The 14,320-nt window shown below is 40.0% G+C and overlaps 1 protein-coding gene across 1 annotated transcript in view; it reads left to right on the top strand.

Moving 5' to 3' along the window:
• Positions 1–14,253, top strand: part of SOGA3 (SOGA family member 3) — a 30,307-nt gene extending 16,054 nt beyond the window's left edge. Inside the window, 3 exon segments of the mRNA XM_026846291.1 lie at positions 11,101–11,172; positions 11,807–13,096; positions 13,099–14,253. Of these exon segments, the coding sequence (XP_026702092.1) occupies positions 11,101–11,172; positions 11,807–13,096; positions 13,099–13,206 (1,470 nt within the window). The 3' untranslated portion in view covers positions 13,207–14,253.
• Positions 14,254–14,320: the final 67 nt, after the last annotated feature.

Below are 14,320 nucleotides of genomic sequence, written 5' to 3'. Positions count from 1 at the left end.
CAGAGAAGGACTGGAGCGTCCTGGTGGACACCAAGTTGAGCCAGCAACATGCCCTTGCAGCAAAGAAGGTTAATGGTATCCTGGGCTGCATTAGGAGTCATGTCACCAGCAGATCGAGGGAGGTCATCTTTCCCCTCTACTCAGCACTGCAGAGGCCACAACTGTAGTGCTGGGTCCAGTTCTTGGATCCTCAATACAAGAGAGACATGGACACACTGGAGAGTGTCCAACAAAGGGCTGTGAAGACGATTAAGGGATTGGAGCATGTGTTGTATGAGGGGAGGCTGAGAGAGCTGGGACTGTTCAGCCTGGAGGTGCTGGGGAGCAGCAGGGGCTGGCTGCTCCCTGTGGGATGGGGAGCTGGAGGGTTAACACAGCTCGCAGGACAGAGGTGTTGCCAATCAAGGCCCATTTCCACAGTACCTCAGTGGGGGGAGCAGGACAGACCCAGAGATCATGGCCAGGTTCGAACAGGAGCCCAGGTTACAGGCAGGTTCAAGGTGATGAGGCAGGTCTGAGGTAAAGCCAAGAAGGAAATCCTTAGGTCAAGGCCAGATCAACAGGTCCGTGGGTGGACACAGGCACAGCCATGGTGAGCTGGAGACCAGTAGTCCTCTCACATTACTGAAGCAGGACCTGAAGCCTCCTGAGCTGAAATGGAGCTCCTGGGCCCATGGGAAGGGTGTGTCAGGAGGCCCCAGGTGAGACTGCTCAGGGCGACTAAGTAAGGCCTGTGTGTGCCCTCAGGGCCTTGACAGGAGAATGGGAGGGGCCTGTGTGTGGGATGAATCTTATCAGTGTGTATAAATACCCGATAGGAGGGTGTAAAGAAGGAGTCAAGCTCTTTTTCAGTGAGTTTGTCCTAGTGACAGGACAAGAATAAGTTTTTTTTGTGAAGGTAAAACACTGAACACATTGTCTGTGGAGGATGGAGTCTCCGTCCTTGGAGATATTCAAGAAACTTCAGGACATAGCCCTGAGAAGCCTGCTGTAGTTGACTCTTCCCTGAGCAGGGAGACTGGACTAGATCTCCAGAGGTCTCTTTCAGCCTTAAATAGTCTGTGATTTTTCTCAAGTCTGTGGTTTGTACTTGTTAATAGCAAGCAGAATCTAATTTCTCATTTGGCAGCAGAGCACACGGGTTAGAAAGGTCACTTTGGAAGGGGAGAAAGGAAATGGTTTCCAGGTTGTGTTAAACAAGGGAAAGTTCAGGGTCTGTCCAAGCTATCTTTTTTTCTCAGGCAAAACATAGCAAGTGAACAGGACGTCAGAGGCATGTACGTGCTATCAAGCAGGGCTTTTTTCCTGCTGCACTAATATGCGTGGTGTTTTGTGCAACCAGTATATTCTGTGCAATACAGCTCTGTGTGTGTGTGTGTCTGTGTGCAAAGTACTAAACCTTCCATCAGGTAGATACCCCACATGCAGTAAGAGGAGTGATAAAGAATAAAGTACATTAAAGAAGGTATTATACAGTACAGTGGTGGGTACTACTGCCCAGTAAATGGCTTCTGTGGTCAGGCTGGACAGGAGTACAGACTGTATGTGATTGTGGGAGGCCACCAGCTGATTCTTCATTGACTATCAGTGTGCTGGTTGTGCTCTACCTCTGAACTGCCCTGTAAGTACTATACTCTCTACAGAGAGCAGAATGGCATGTTTTGAGCCACCTTTTTTAGACCCTTTCATTTGTACACATTTATAGCCATATTCTATGGTGTATGTCACTGCATATTAAATAGAGATGAGTCACCTGACAGGGAGAACACCCAGCTGTAGGGTGCTCTGGGATCAGCCCAGCTGATCTTCTGAATTGCATGGAATCAGTACTAGCCAGGAACAAGAACACCAGGCTTTTGATGTTTGTTCACTACAGCCTGCAGGTTTATTTTTCACTTACTACAGTCTACAGTGTTCATAATATGAAGAAATGCAACCCCCTGGCATTTACCAGATCCAGGTTTTGATAATGCTGCATAGTTAGGCATTCCAAGCACTGCTTTTCTTATTTTGAAGTAAAGGCAGTGGATTAACCTTTTAGATGTGCAGGTGTGCTTTTCTGAGGCATTTGTCTCTTCTGAGATGTTTTGACATGTTAATGTGATTTTTTTTCCCATTGCTAGTATTAACAACAACATATATTGAGATGTGTAGAATGAGACCTGTGGGTATCAATTCTGTTTTGCTTTCTCTGGTCCTAGTTGTATGATTGTGTCAATTGACTTTGGCTATCTCAGTAATGAATCCAGATTAGGATAATAACCAAGCTCTTTGCTTAGGTCACAGATGAGTACTTGTGCTTTAGACGGTATCTGCATGCATCTGTTTCCATCAGTGTTGTGTATAATGAGAGGCTTCTACATCCCTGTAAAGCATGACTGATGATGACATCTAACTGGCCTAATTACCATGAGTGTTTTATATTATAGGCTTGGCTGAATTATTTTAATTTTTACAGATGCTAACAGTTTAGGTCTTTGATTAAATGATTAATTAGAAGCACCAGTAACACTGCCCCAGAAAGAGTTTTAAACAGGAATACTGCCTTGATGGTACACATAGATACACTCAAAGGTCTATTTTCCTTTTGGTGTGCTTCTAGGAGCATTGTTGCTGCATTCACAAATTTTGGTCAGGTTTCAAGCATTAAGAAATTATGAGGTCAGAACTGTATAATATGATCAACGAGTCTGGCCTCCTGAATAACATGGATCATAAAATACCCCCAGCTATTTTGTTTAAACAGGTGCCTACTTTTCAGGAAAAGGTGTTGGTCTGTCTTAAAAATTGACAGCTGAGAACTGGCTTCCACAACTCTTCTTAAACTGTCCCAGGAGCAGTGAAAAATTTGCACCTCCCTTCTCATCTCAATTTGCTGAAAGCTAGTTACCAGCCAGGAAACGTATGTTCTCACTACCATGCTAAATTCAAGAGTCCAGCATCAGTGCTTTGGTATGATGTTTTTGTTTTTAAAATCTGCGTGCTTAGGGTTGATTTCAGTTAGCTATCTAAAAATTAAGCATTTAACCTAAGTTAGGAGTTTGACCTCCCTCAAAGGAGAAAGATGGGCATTACTTAGAAGTGATTTATTTCACCTGTCTGAGGGTGGTTTGACTCTGTGGAAAGGCACATACATACCTTTCTAGTTATTGCACAGTGAACCTCAGTTTTGACATCTACATCCTAGAACTAAAATAAGCCTTTTTGGTCACAAAGTTACACTTGGACATTATTTCAGCTGATTATTCTCTATGACCCTGTAGTGTTTTTCAGAGATGTGGCTTTTCAAGAGATCTTCTCTATTCTGTAAGCTGTTTTCCTATTGTCTTAGCATAGCTTCCACTCCTTTTGCTAACGTGTATTTTCACATTTAGCAATATTAAACCACATATTATTTGAATTCACCAAGTTTTGTATCAGTGACCGCCCTTTTCAGTATTTAACATTTCTTCAACTCTCACTCTGTCTGCAGTTTTTATTCAATATTATTTTTTTTCCAGGCAGCAGCAAAACATGTTAATTAGTGGGGAACCAAGAATTGATTCTTGTATAACCCCATTAGGACCACTGTGGCATTAATTTGCAGGTAATTTGCTGGTTCAGTGACATTCATGATAAATGCTGAAGAGTCTGATATTTGTTTGTGATAGCTAGTTAAAAATGCATCCCAGTGATCAAATATTTATAATGAGCTGAAGACTGTCAAACTTCATTTCAGAATGAGATTTTCACATTTCTAGCAAAGGGAACTTTTAAATAACAGTCAAGTCAACCTCCACATGAGGGGTTAAGAGCCACACCCCTTCCCTTGCTGAGAGTATTTCCCTTAAGCACCTGAGCAAGTTTCATTTACAGGGAAAAGTCATCATTTAGGAGGATGAGGCATGGGGATCAGTCACAGATCTTCTGAGCCTTTTGTAGTCAGTGAAGCTGCTGGACACTTGCTCCAGCCAGCACTGCAATATTCTCCTTCCCCTCTTCTCCATTTTTGAACAGTTGAAATACCAGGAAAAGCACTGGGTGCAGGCTTATAGGAGAGCAGACTGGTACTAGAGTGAGAAGGTAGGTGTGGGGATGTCTTCCTTCCATTTTAGCTTCTAGCCTCCATGGTTTATTTTTTGCCAGAGCACCTTCTTTACATGAGCTGCTCAACAAATCTTAGATTACAATTTAGATTTAATTTGTGACAGAATCACACTGGCATAACTTCAGAGCACTGCAGAGTCTGATCATCTGTTTTCAATAACCCAAGTTCCCAAAACCACCTTATTCTTCCCTATACAATGTATTACAGAAAATATTTTTAATCCCATTTACAAACAGCTTTACAATAGAAGTTTCCCAAGTAAACGCAGGCAAAAGAAACAACAAAGAGCAACAGAAGACCCCTCCTTATAGTCAGAGGACTATGCTGACATGTGAGAGGAGGATTTCTTTGCCCTGTTAACAGAAAATCTTCTGCTCAGGCTTCTAGACCAAGTGTAGGTTTCAAATTTTTTCCTACCTGAAATCATCTTAAATTTTTGCATCCTCTGGAACTCTAAAATCTGATTTTTGGTGAGATGTTCCTGTAACTGGAGGTGGTGTCCAAAGTGCACAGTCTTGTAGGGCGAGCTGCAAAGCTCCTTTCTCTGCTGTGTGCCTACAAACCTACACAGGTGTGCATGTTCTAGATGCCATCCTACCCTGTGAATCCAGGTGAGGGACTTTAAGAGCTGTCTGTGTATTAAATTACAACTTTTCCGTATGAAATGAGCTTGAACACAAATGCACAGATGTGATCAGCCTACAACTTTGCAGAACTAGCTTCTGTATATGTTTCCAGCAAGCAGTGTAGACTGCTCACTTTATGTGCAGAATCATTATTTTCCTTCTCGTTACTTTTAATTTTCAGACTAACCTTTTTTTTTGTAGGGATATGGTAACTATGCTTTTGTTTATATATATGCATTTTTGTAACCAAGGCAATGAACCTAATCTGGTTGCTTGGACTTTCCTGTTCTCATGAAAATTTCTGTGGAATCTCTTCTGAGATATTCTTCTAAGAAGACTGTACAACTGTACATGTGATAATAGTGTGAGAAACAAAACTTTTTGAATTTGACAAAATCTCATATGTATCTAATTCATAATTGCCATATCCATGTCTCTGACTGTGATTATTGCTATTGTTACATCGTGGTGATTTGAGCTGTGTTGTCATACTGTCTGTCATACTAGCAGTCCCAGATAAAGGCTGAAACAGGGCATTGTTTTAGGCATTGTGCAAACCCTGACGAAAAGATTGACTTTCTTTCCCCAAAAAAGACAAATAGCTGAGCTAACAAATAAACAGCAACTTAGGAAGCCCTAGGAAATAGGTTTAACTAACATCACTATGTAGCAAAATACCTTATTCCTGCACTTTCGCTCCAGAATATGCATGGTTTTCTGAGATTGCTTTTGCATTTCAGTATTAGGGAGCTAAGTGTAAGCTGACTGTGATCTCTGCATCCATAATGAAGCCTAGTTGGATAGGGCTGGAGAACTATGCATGTCTAGTTCTTCCATCTTTAAAAAGGTTCAAATGGCAGGAGACCTCTTCCTCTTCAGAGAACCTGTTTCTGCTATCTTATGATATCCTGGTGGATGAAGGAGTGTGTAATGACAGAAAGCAAAGTATCAGAGTTGTCCAGCTATTTGACCAGGTCATACAGAGAGCTTTGAAAAGGCACCTTTCATCTTCTACTGCTCAGGGTTTTTTTCAAATAAGAAGGAAGCAAATGTAATGGAAGCATAGATGTCCTGCTTCATTTTATGCATTGCAAAGAATGCTTTTACCTAGTTTTACCACAGAGTTATCATTATTTGCTCTAGTGATATGATTTTGGTTCAAAATGCAAAAGATTTCTCTAGGTAAAGTGCAAATGTTGTGTATCTTTTTATCTCATTTTATTTTTTTTTCTCATTTACTTGGCAAATGAATAATCGTAAAGAATCTGAAAATGATAACTGAACTTCTAAATAAATACAAATGAAATAATACAAATATTGGAGGGTGGCTCCTCTTTTCTCCAGTATGAAGACATTCAAAAGACCATGTAAGAACTGTTTTTCTCTCCATGGTGAAGTAACAAAGATTGCTTTCATTTAGTATCGTTCCTCAGCAGTGTCTTCAAATATGCCAGTTTTAATATGAAGACAGCATTGATAGAACTAGTAGGATTATGTTTCTTGGACAGGGATACTGTGCTGCTTCATGTTTCACTTATCCCCTGCTTTTTCTTTCCTGCCTTAATTTTCCAAGCAAGTAGAATACTGAAATACTCAGGACTCTTCCTGCCCTTGAAGAAGGGTGGAAGGAGTAAAGGGTTGTATTATTCTATGTACGTGTGCCAGTGACAGACAAAACCAGCATCTTGAGTTGGTTGCTGGCAAATTGCACTGATAAGAGTTGCAGAATAAGGGAGAGATTTTAAAAACAAAGATTTTTTTTGGAGTAGAATATGCATTTTCAATTTGCCAACATGGATGGTGTCCATTTACTTTTTAATACATATTCTAATACATTGCATTAGGGTTGGTTGCAGTCAACTAAAAAAAAATTGGTCTTGCATCTGTTTGATCCAGCTTCATGATATTGACTGAAGAGAAACTGCAGAGAGTGTCTTAGGGCAAATTTTCATTCCCCTGGTCCCTTCTCTGTGCCAGACAGGCAAGGCTGTGCAGCTTAAAAGTTGTTTAATATTCAGCAACTTTTCAAGACTGTAAAGATGGTGTTAGGTTTGCTCTGATTTTTGAAAGGTCTACAGACCTGTCACAGCAGTTGGGAGGCAGCTAACTGACAGTGTGTACAGTACAGTAGCGTGCAGGTCAGAAGGTTTGGTTGCAGCTGTGGAGGTTCAAGAAGCTGCATGCCCTTTGCCTTAGCCTGCTCCGTGAGGAGGATAAAGGGCTGTTATGGGGACTCTGTGCACCCATAAATGCCTTTATGTGTCAGGAATTCCTCCTGTGGTTGCCTACATAGATTTTTAGATCATATACCCCCAGATCAGGCTGGAAATAATCAAACCTAAGCATCTTGAAATATCTTGGTATGTTTTGCTTAGGGTTTCTTTATTAATTGCTGAGAGATTTACTGTAGCTTAGGATCAGGTAGCAAGAATTTGAGTTCATTTTACAGCTTTCCTACTCAGTGGGGTGTGATGCTAATTTCTGCATTGTGTTACTCTCAGAGTAGATTTCAGGTCTTTACACCTGAGCATCACAGGTGTTGTTAGGACTGCACATTTGGCTTGCGGTGTAGGGCTGGCAAGAAAAGGATTATACCATCTGGTCTTGAGAAGTGCTGAGCATCTCTAGCAGGACATTGGATAAACTCCAGCAAAGGTCACTGGAGAATTGATGCTACTGAACATCACAACAGAATTGCCCATTGCATGGGATCTGGTATGCATATAATATGAACGTTACCTGTGGTCCTATCTAAATTGTGGAAACAGCGTTGACAGAACGCACATGAAGATCCATGTGTGCTGGCTACAATGAATTCTAGAATAGTCAGGTCAAACCTCCTTTTACCTTCTAGTCTTTCAGAGGTAAGCAGAGAGTATACAATACAATGATACCTGCCATAGTGGCTGGTCTTATTATCCCCTGTGCTGTTGAAATATTTCATTAGTACTTGAGCAGTTTAGCAAACTCCCCATTGTAGAAACAGTTCTATATGCATTTTTTGCTTATTCTTTTCTCCTGCAGATGAATAACTTTGTTCAAGGTTATTAAAACTGTAACGCTGTCTGGTAAGCATTACTGATAGATAGTGCAAAAGCAGTCTTATGTTTCTTACTTTATCTTTGTCTTTTTTTAACTCATAATAATTAGAGTGAATTGAATATGATTTTTTAAATTATATGGAAGAAAAATTATCTCTGCCCCAAATTATCCTTCACAACACACTCTGAAAGCCAATTCTAGAATACAAGGGGCAATTTTTTTTGCCACAGTTGAGAAAATGGCAGAGGTGTCTTTTAGGGGCACTACAGTATGCTTTGTGGTACACTGTGATGTGGGAAAAGGACCAAGTGGTGCATTATATTAAAAGGTGATCTAACACAAAAATTTTTGAACAGGTTTTGTACATGAAGGTGGCTGAATCACTCACCCTGTTTAGCATTTGTTAGTATGTCAAAACAAGCAACATGCAGTTTTAATACTGTCCAGTCACAGGTATAGTATGAAGATTCATTTGCAGAATCCTATCTGGGTTGCTTTTTTTGGTTTTGTCATATGTTTTGAACTTTTTTTTTTCTTTTTGCATTTTGCTTTGAATTTCCTTTCATTAGCAGCAATACATTATTTAATGTTAAAAATTGGAAGAGTGGACTAGTACGAGGTTTGAGAGAAATAATAGAGTAGCCACTGTAAACTGTACCTCTGAAAAAACTCTCAATGATTATTATTTATAGCAGGGTATGGCATTCTTTGTTCAGTATGAGTGTTGCTTCAGTGACCTAACATGATGTTACGGAGCACTGTGATTTTGCAGATGTCATCTGTCAGCTGAGATGTGCAAGTGAGATCTTAACTTCTAGTGATCAGAAATTGTCTCATGGTGTTTTTGGTAAGAAAACAGATGACACCAGTTCCAGCTGGGCCTAATCCACTTACCCAAATCGTCCTGCTAATTGACTTGCACATGTTCTTCGTTGTTTTTTACTATAAAATTTTGTTGCTAAACACCATCATTTAATTGGTGAATAAAGCAAGCTCCGTAGATGGTTTGTTGTAATTTAAGTAAAGCAGAGTAGAAAGTAGTGCCTAGTCATTACATAGTCACAACTACTGTTCTAATTAAAATGTTGCTATCCTGACTACCAAAAGGAACACAAAAGGTAGAGAGAGAAAGGAGAAAAGCAGATTTTTTGTTTTATGTCAAACCTAGAAAAACACTTTTTACTCTCTGTAGTTTCTCTTTTTTCTTTTTTTGTCGTGGAAAACTTTTCATGTATTTCTTATCTTCTGACAAGTTGTAGCGTATAGAAGAAGTTGCAGCTCAGCATTTCAGAATCTCATTATATCTGGAGAGGCGCTGAGCTCAGCAGGGTGAATAGAAGGCATTTAGGTAATCAAACAGAAGTATAGTTTAACTATCCCTTAGTTATTTTATCGGTGGCTGGTATTGGGAAGACTCTGGAGCAACAAGAAGTTTGCCATGCTAACTGATTTGAAAAGGGTTTTTTCATAGTGATAATGCATAGTGGTATAATTAATGATAATACAGAGGAGGAAGCTGTTCTTCTGAAAGTTTCATGCTTTATAAACAACAAAAAAAAACCCTCCACATGCATATACCATTTCTGCAATAGGGTAACTGATGTGTGACCTTGGAGAAGAATAATTTTATTTGTAGGCAGGATCCCAAAGTTGTTGGCTTTATATTTAAAATGAAAAAGTGATTTAACTATTTTTTGTGTCTTTTCTGTATTCCTTTAGAAGCCTGTGGTTCACAGCTATCTAGCTATCACAGCTAATGATCTTTGACTGTTTTATTGTCTACTGAGAACATTCAAGGTTTCTGCAAGAGGAACAAAAATTTTAATTCTGGTTCTTGGTGGACCCATCTGTGAATTTTAGTTCTGATTTTGAATCTGAAGTAATTTTTCTTAATTCGCATAACTCTATAGCAGATTTCAGCTGAAGGCCTTATGAGAAATCATTTCTTGAGATTGCTCAGATTTATATATGATTCATTTCCATGGCATTGACTGTTCCTTTGGAGTGAGCAGTCCATGAGCTTAGTATTTTTTATGGGTATGATCTGCAGAAGAAAAGGAACCATTGGTACCAGCAGGGGAATTGTGCACAAGATTATTCTGTACAGCATACTCACCCACTTTACTCTGTTCCTTGAGTATGAACATATTTTCATTCCCACTGTGTGGATCTGCATGGCTTTTGGGTACAGCTGGATTCTCTCCTGGCTGGTGCAAGGAAATGCATGTTTCTCAGTGGCACAAAGGGTCCTTTTACCAGAGAATAATCTCAGAGAGATGGTGTTGGTTGTATTGCTGCCCTGCCTAAGGGCCTATGTTTTACCTAGGGACCATAAAAATTGGGAACAGCTGCAAGTGAGATGTTATGTATTAACATGTTCTTTCACTTGCTTTTCTCTCTCCTGCTGTTTTCTTGATGTGTATATTGAGTGTTGACACCATCCGGTTGCAGTTGTTTTCCACTGCTACCACTTGCCCACTAACAAACGTTATCAGCAGTTACGAGATTCTTACTGGATATGCTAGTATGCTTTGATCCCAGTGCATCCTGCTCTAAAAGCAGGAGTTTTACTCACTTTGTCTACATAGCAGATCAGAAGACACCAAAGAAGCTTGCACACATGGTGGTGCATACCTGTGTTTGCATAGTGTTGCTCTTAGTCTGATATGCTTGCTTTCTCACTAGGACTTTGTAGTCTCAGCAGTTTTAAATTGTATTTACTTGAATATGCTCTGAAAACAGAACTAGCTTAGCGACAAGATCTATGTGTGAGTTTGTCTGCACGGAGTTTGTCTACAATGTACACCTACAGAGTTGTGACCAAATACAAGCCTGTGCGTGGGACAGAGAAAGGTGTGCTTGTAGATGTAAACTCAAGTCAGCTGATGGGATCTCAGTGACACTGTTTTATATAGCTTGCCTACCACAAAAGCTAAGGCTACATGCCTGGTTAGATGCATCTTTAAGTGCCTTGGTCCCGTTAGGGCTAATATCAAATGAGCAAGCTGGGTTTCACTGCTTGCCTCAGTTTTCCCATCTGTAAGTTACCATTTGGAATACCTGCTTTCTTACCTCTCTCACTATGTGTTAAACAATCATTATGCACTAGTCTTAAAACGTGTTGGATAAAAAAGGTAACAGACTGATTAAACCAATACTTGTATAACATTGCTGTGTCATTTTTGGGCAGCTGTGTCTCCCCTCTGTATTTGGTACCTCAAGGATTACAAGAAATTAATTCCTTTATAATTGCATTTGACTTGCTATGTTTTAAAATGGATGAAATATTAATTATATACCTCTTTAGCAAAATATTCAGTGCGTCTCATTTTGTTGTTGTTGCAGCAATCGCTGAAAAGAAGAGGAAGCAAAGACATACCAAAATCAGAAAAAAAGTCACAGCAGACACCAACAGAGGTATGCTGTAATAGCTGTAGCCTGGATTCTCATGTGGAGACTTCAGGGACACTATGGAAATGACGTACCTGATTTGTAGATTTGCACTTTGCTTGCTTGTTTGCTTTGCCCTTTGTTTTCCTGTGTGTTGTGAAACGAAGAGCTCTTACCCTAGATCTGCAGTCAGGCAACACTATGTCAAGGACCAACTAAACAAACTGCTGGTGCTGCAACAGAATGCACCAGCTGTCATGTACTCTATATTTTAGGCAAAATAATTAAATGGGAGCACCAGTGTAACAAGATTATATACCCTTTGTGTGCTGACTTTATGACTTGAACACTGTGAAGTCTATTACAGTGTTGTAAGCCTAGAATATGCAAGGATTTTTTACAAGCCCCCCCGTCTGCAACATACTTTCTGGGGACTGTGCAAACTTTAGTTGTGAGGAAAACAGTTTTTTCCCCTCTTTTAAATTTAAGTATTTATTTCCCTCTCTTTGATTTATGATCAGTGAAAAAATGATTTCAGGAAAATCTCTTAGTATCTAAAGAATGTACCTATGATTGTTAATCTTGTAATTTAAGACCATCCACTGGAGGTCTCCTGTTTTACATCATGTTTCTTCAAATACCACTTTCTCTTTTTTCTAAGGAGGACAATGAAGACCTGAAATGCCAGCTACAGTTTGTCAAAGAAGAAGCAGCCTTGATGAGGAAGAAGATGGCTAAGATCGATAAAGAGAAAGACAGATTTGAACATGAGCTGCAAAAATATCGATCATTTTATGGGGATTTGGACAGTCCCTTGCCAAAAGGTGAAGCAGGTGGGCCACCTACCACAAGAGAAGCTGAACTCAAGCTTCGATTGAGACTTGTGGAGGAGGAAGCTAACATTCTTGGGAGGAAAATAGTAGAACTAGAAGTAGAAAATAGGGGTCTGAAAGCAGAGCTTGATGATTTAAGAGGAGATGATTTCTCAGGGACCGCTAATCCACTCCTGGGAGAGCAGAGTGAATCCCTTTCAGAATTACGACAGCATTTGCAGCTAGTAGAAGATGAAACAGAATTGCTGAGGAGAAACTTAGCTGATTTGGAAGAACAAAACAAGCGCATAACAGCTGAGCTGAACAAATACAAGTACAAGTCGGGGGCCCATGAGAGCTCTAGGCATCATGATAATGCCAAGACAGAAGCATTACAGGAGGAACTAAAAGCTGCACGAATGCAGATCAATGAGCTGAGTGGCAAAGTCATGCAACTCCAGTATGAGAACAGAGTCTTAATGTCCAACATGCAGCGCTATGACTTGGCCTCTCATTTGGGGATCCGTGGCAGTCCCAGAGACAGTGATGCAGAAAGTGATGCAGGAAAAAAAGAAAGCGATGATGATTCCCGCCCCCCTCACCGCAAAAGGGAAGGCCCTATCGGTGGGGAAAGCGACTCGGAAGAAGTGCGTAACATTCGGTGCCTGACACCCACGAGGTCTTTTTATCCGACACCATCTGGGTGGCAAAAAAGCTTCACTGACAGGCAGCAGATGAAAGACATTCGCTCTGAAGCTGAGCGGCTGGGCAAGACGATAGATCGCTTAATTTCTGACACGAGCACCATCATAACAGAGGCGAGAATTTATGTAGCTAATGGGGACCTCTTTGGACTGATGGATGAGGAAGACGATGGCAGCAGAATACGCGAACATGAGCTTCTTTACCGGATCAATGCACAGATGAAGGCCTTCAGGAAAGAGCTCCAGGCTTTCATCGACAGACTCGAGGTTCCAAAGTCTTCTGATGATCGAAGTGCAGATGAACCTTTGTCAGTGAGTCAGGTAGACTTTTACTTATTACGGCCTACAGGTAAAAAGGCTCTGCCAAGTGAATTAAGCCTCAAATTGGATGTATGGCACATGAAAATTCTTTATTCTAGACAGTGGACAAAAATTGTTATTTCTTAAATTATTTTAAATCCTCATTTGGTGATATGAAACCTTGTTCTACCAATGGGGTTGTTTGTGAGTATGTCTGGTCTCCTGAAAATGTAAATGAATTATGATCTAGGAGGTTTTACTCCTTTCTGGCTTTGCAACTGCATTTGCCAGAGTTGTGCCTTCATTGCCAGTAAAGGCAGTGCAGACAGTATTTTTGGCACATAAATTAACTTGATTGATTTCTTAGTGGTTGGATTCCTACTAAATGAATAAAAAGAAAATCTTACTAATTTTAAACAGGAGGAAACATTAAATTCCCCAAATTATAGGGAATATGACAAACCACAGAGAAAAATAAACCATGCAAATCTACTTTTACAGGGTCACAGAGCCACATGGTAGTGTGAATATTGGAATTGCTGTAACTGATTGTATCTTGTTGAAGGCCTATACATCACTGTTTAAATGCAGCAGTGATAACTATCTTTTCTGTAGTTCATTTCTATGCAGAATTGTTCCAGAGAGGTTTTGGGGAGCAAATTCCTTGCTGACTCAAGATCTTTTGCCATGAAAAATGAAAATTACCTACCCTTATCTTATCATGCAATTGCTATAGTTGGCAAATCTTGTTATTGCTCATGATATTATCCAATGTTTTAGTAAGTCTCTTGCTGTGTTGATTTACTTTGTGCTGTCCTGCTAGTTTACAGTTGAAGTAGTTGCAAGGTAAAGCTGAAAGCTATTATTTCTTATTCCTATGCTGACTAATTAGTCTTTTGTTTCCTTGTATCAGAAAGTCACAGACGCAGTGAGTTTAAAGCTAATCAATTACTCTACATGTATTGCATGAAATCAAACAGAAACGGCATTTAGCATGCTCACTTTCTGATCTGGCAATCGCTGAGCTTGTAGAGCTCCCATTAGCTTAAAGGCAGAGCACTGCATGGGCCTATACAAATTTAAAGCAAACTAATTAGTATTTTCTCAAAACAAGTGACAGCAATAATTAAATTGGATATTTCAGGGCTTGACCATGCAGAACTCCTACTGAAGTCAATGGGAGATGGACACTTAGTCCCTCCACAAGCATAGTCTGATTCACTATTTATTTTGTTGAAACTCTGGATTTGCTATCCATTAATTGACTGTTCTCTTTGTCTTTGTATTTACTTTCCCAGATGTTCCAGCCTATCATTTTACTTATTCTCATCCTTGTATTATTTTCATCCCTTTCATACA

This window comes from Athene cunicularia, assembly GCF_003259725.1.
Source record: "Athene cunicularia isolate RWA chromosome 3 unlocalized genomic scaffold, athCun1 chr3_part1, whole genome shotgun sequence".
Taxonomy (NCBI): Eukaryota; Metazoa; Chordata; class Aves; order Strigiformes; family Strigidae; genus Athene; species Athene cunicularia.
Note: the sequence above shows the minus strand (reverse complement) of the source record. Positions and strands in the feature narration are given on the sequence as shown.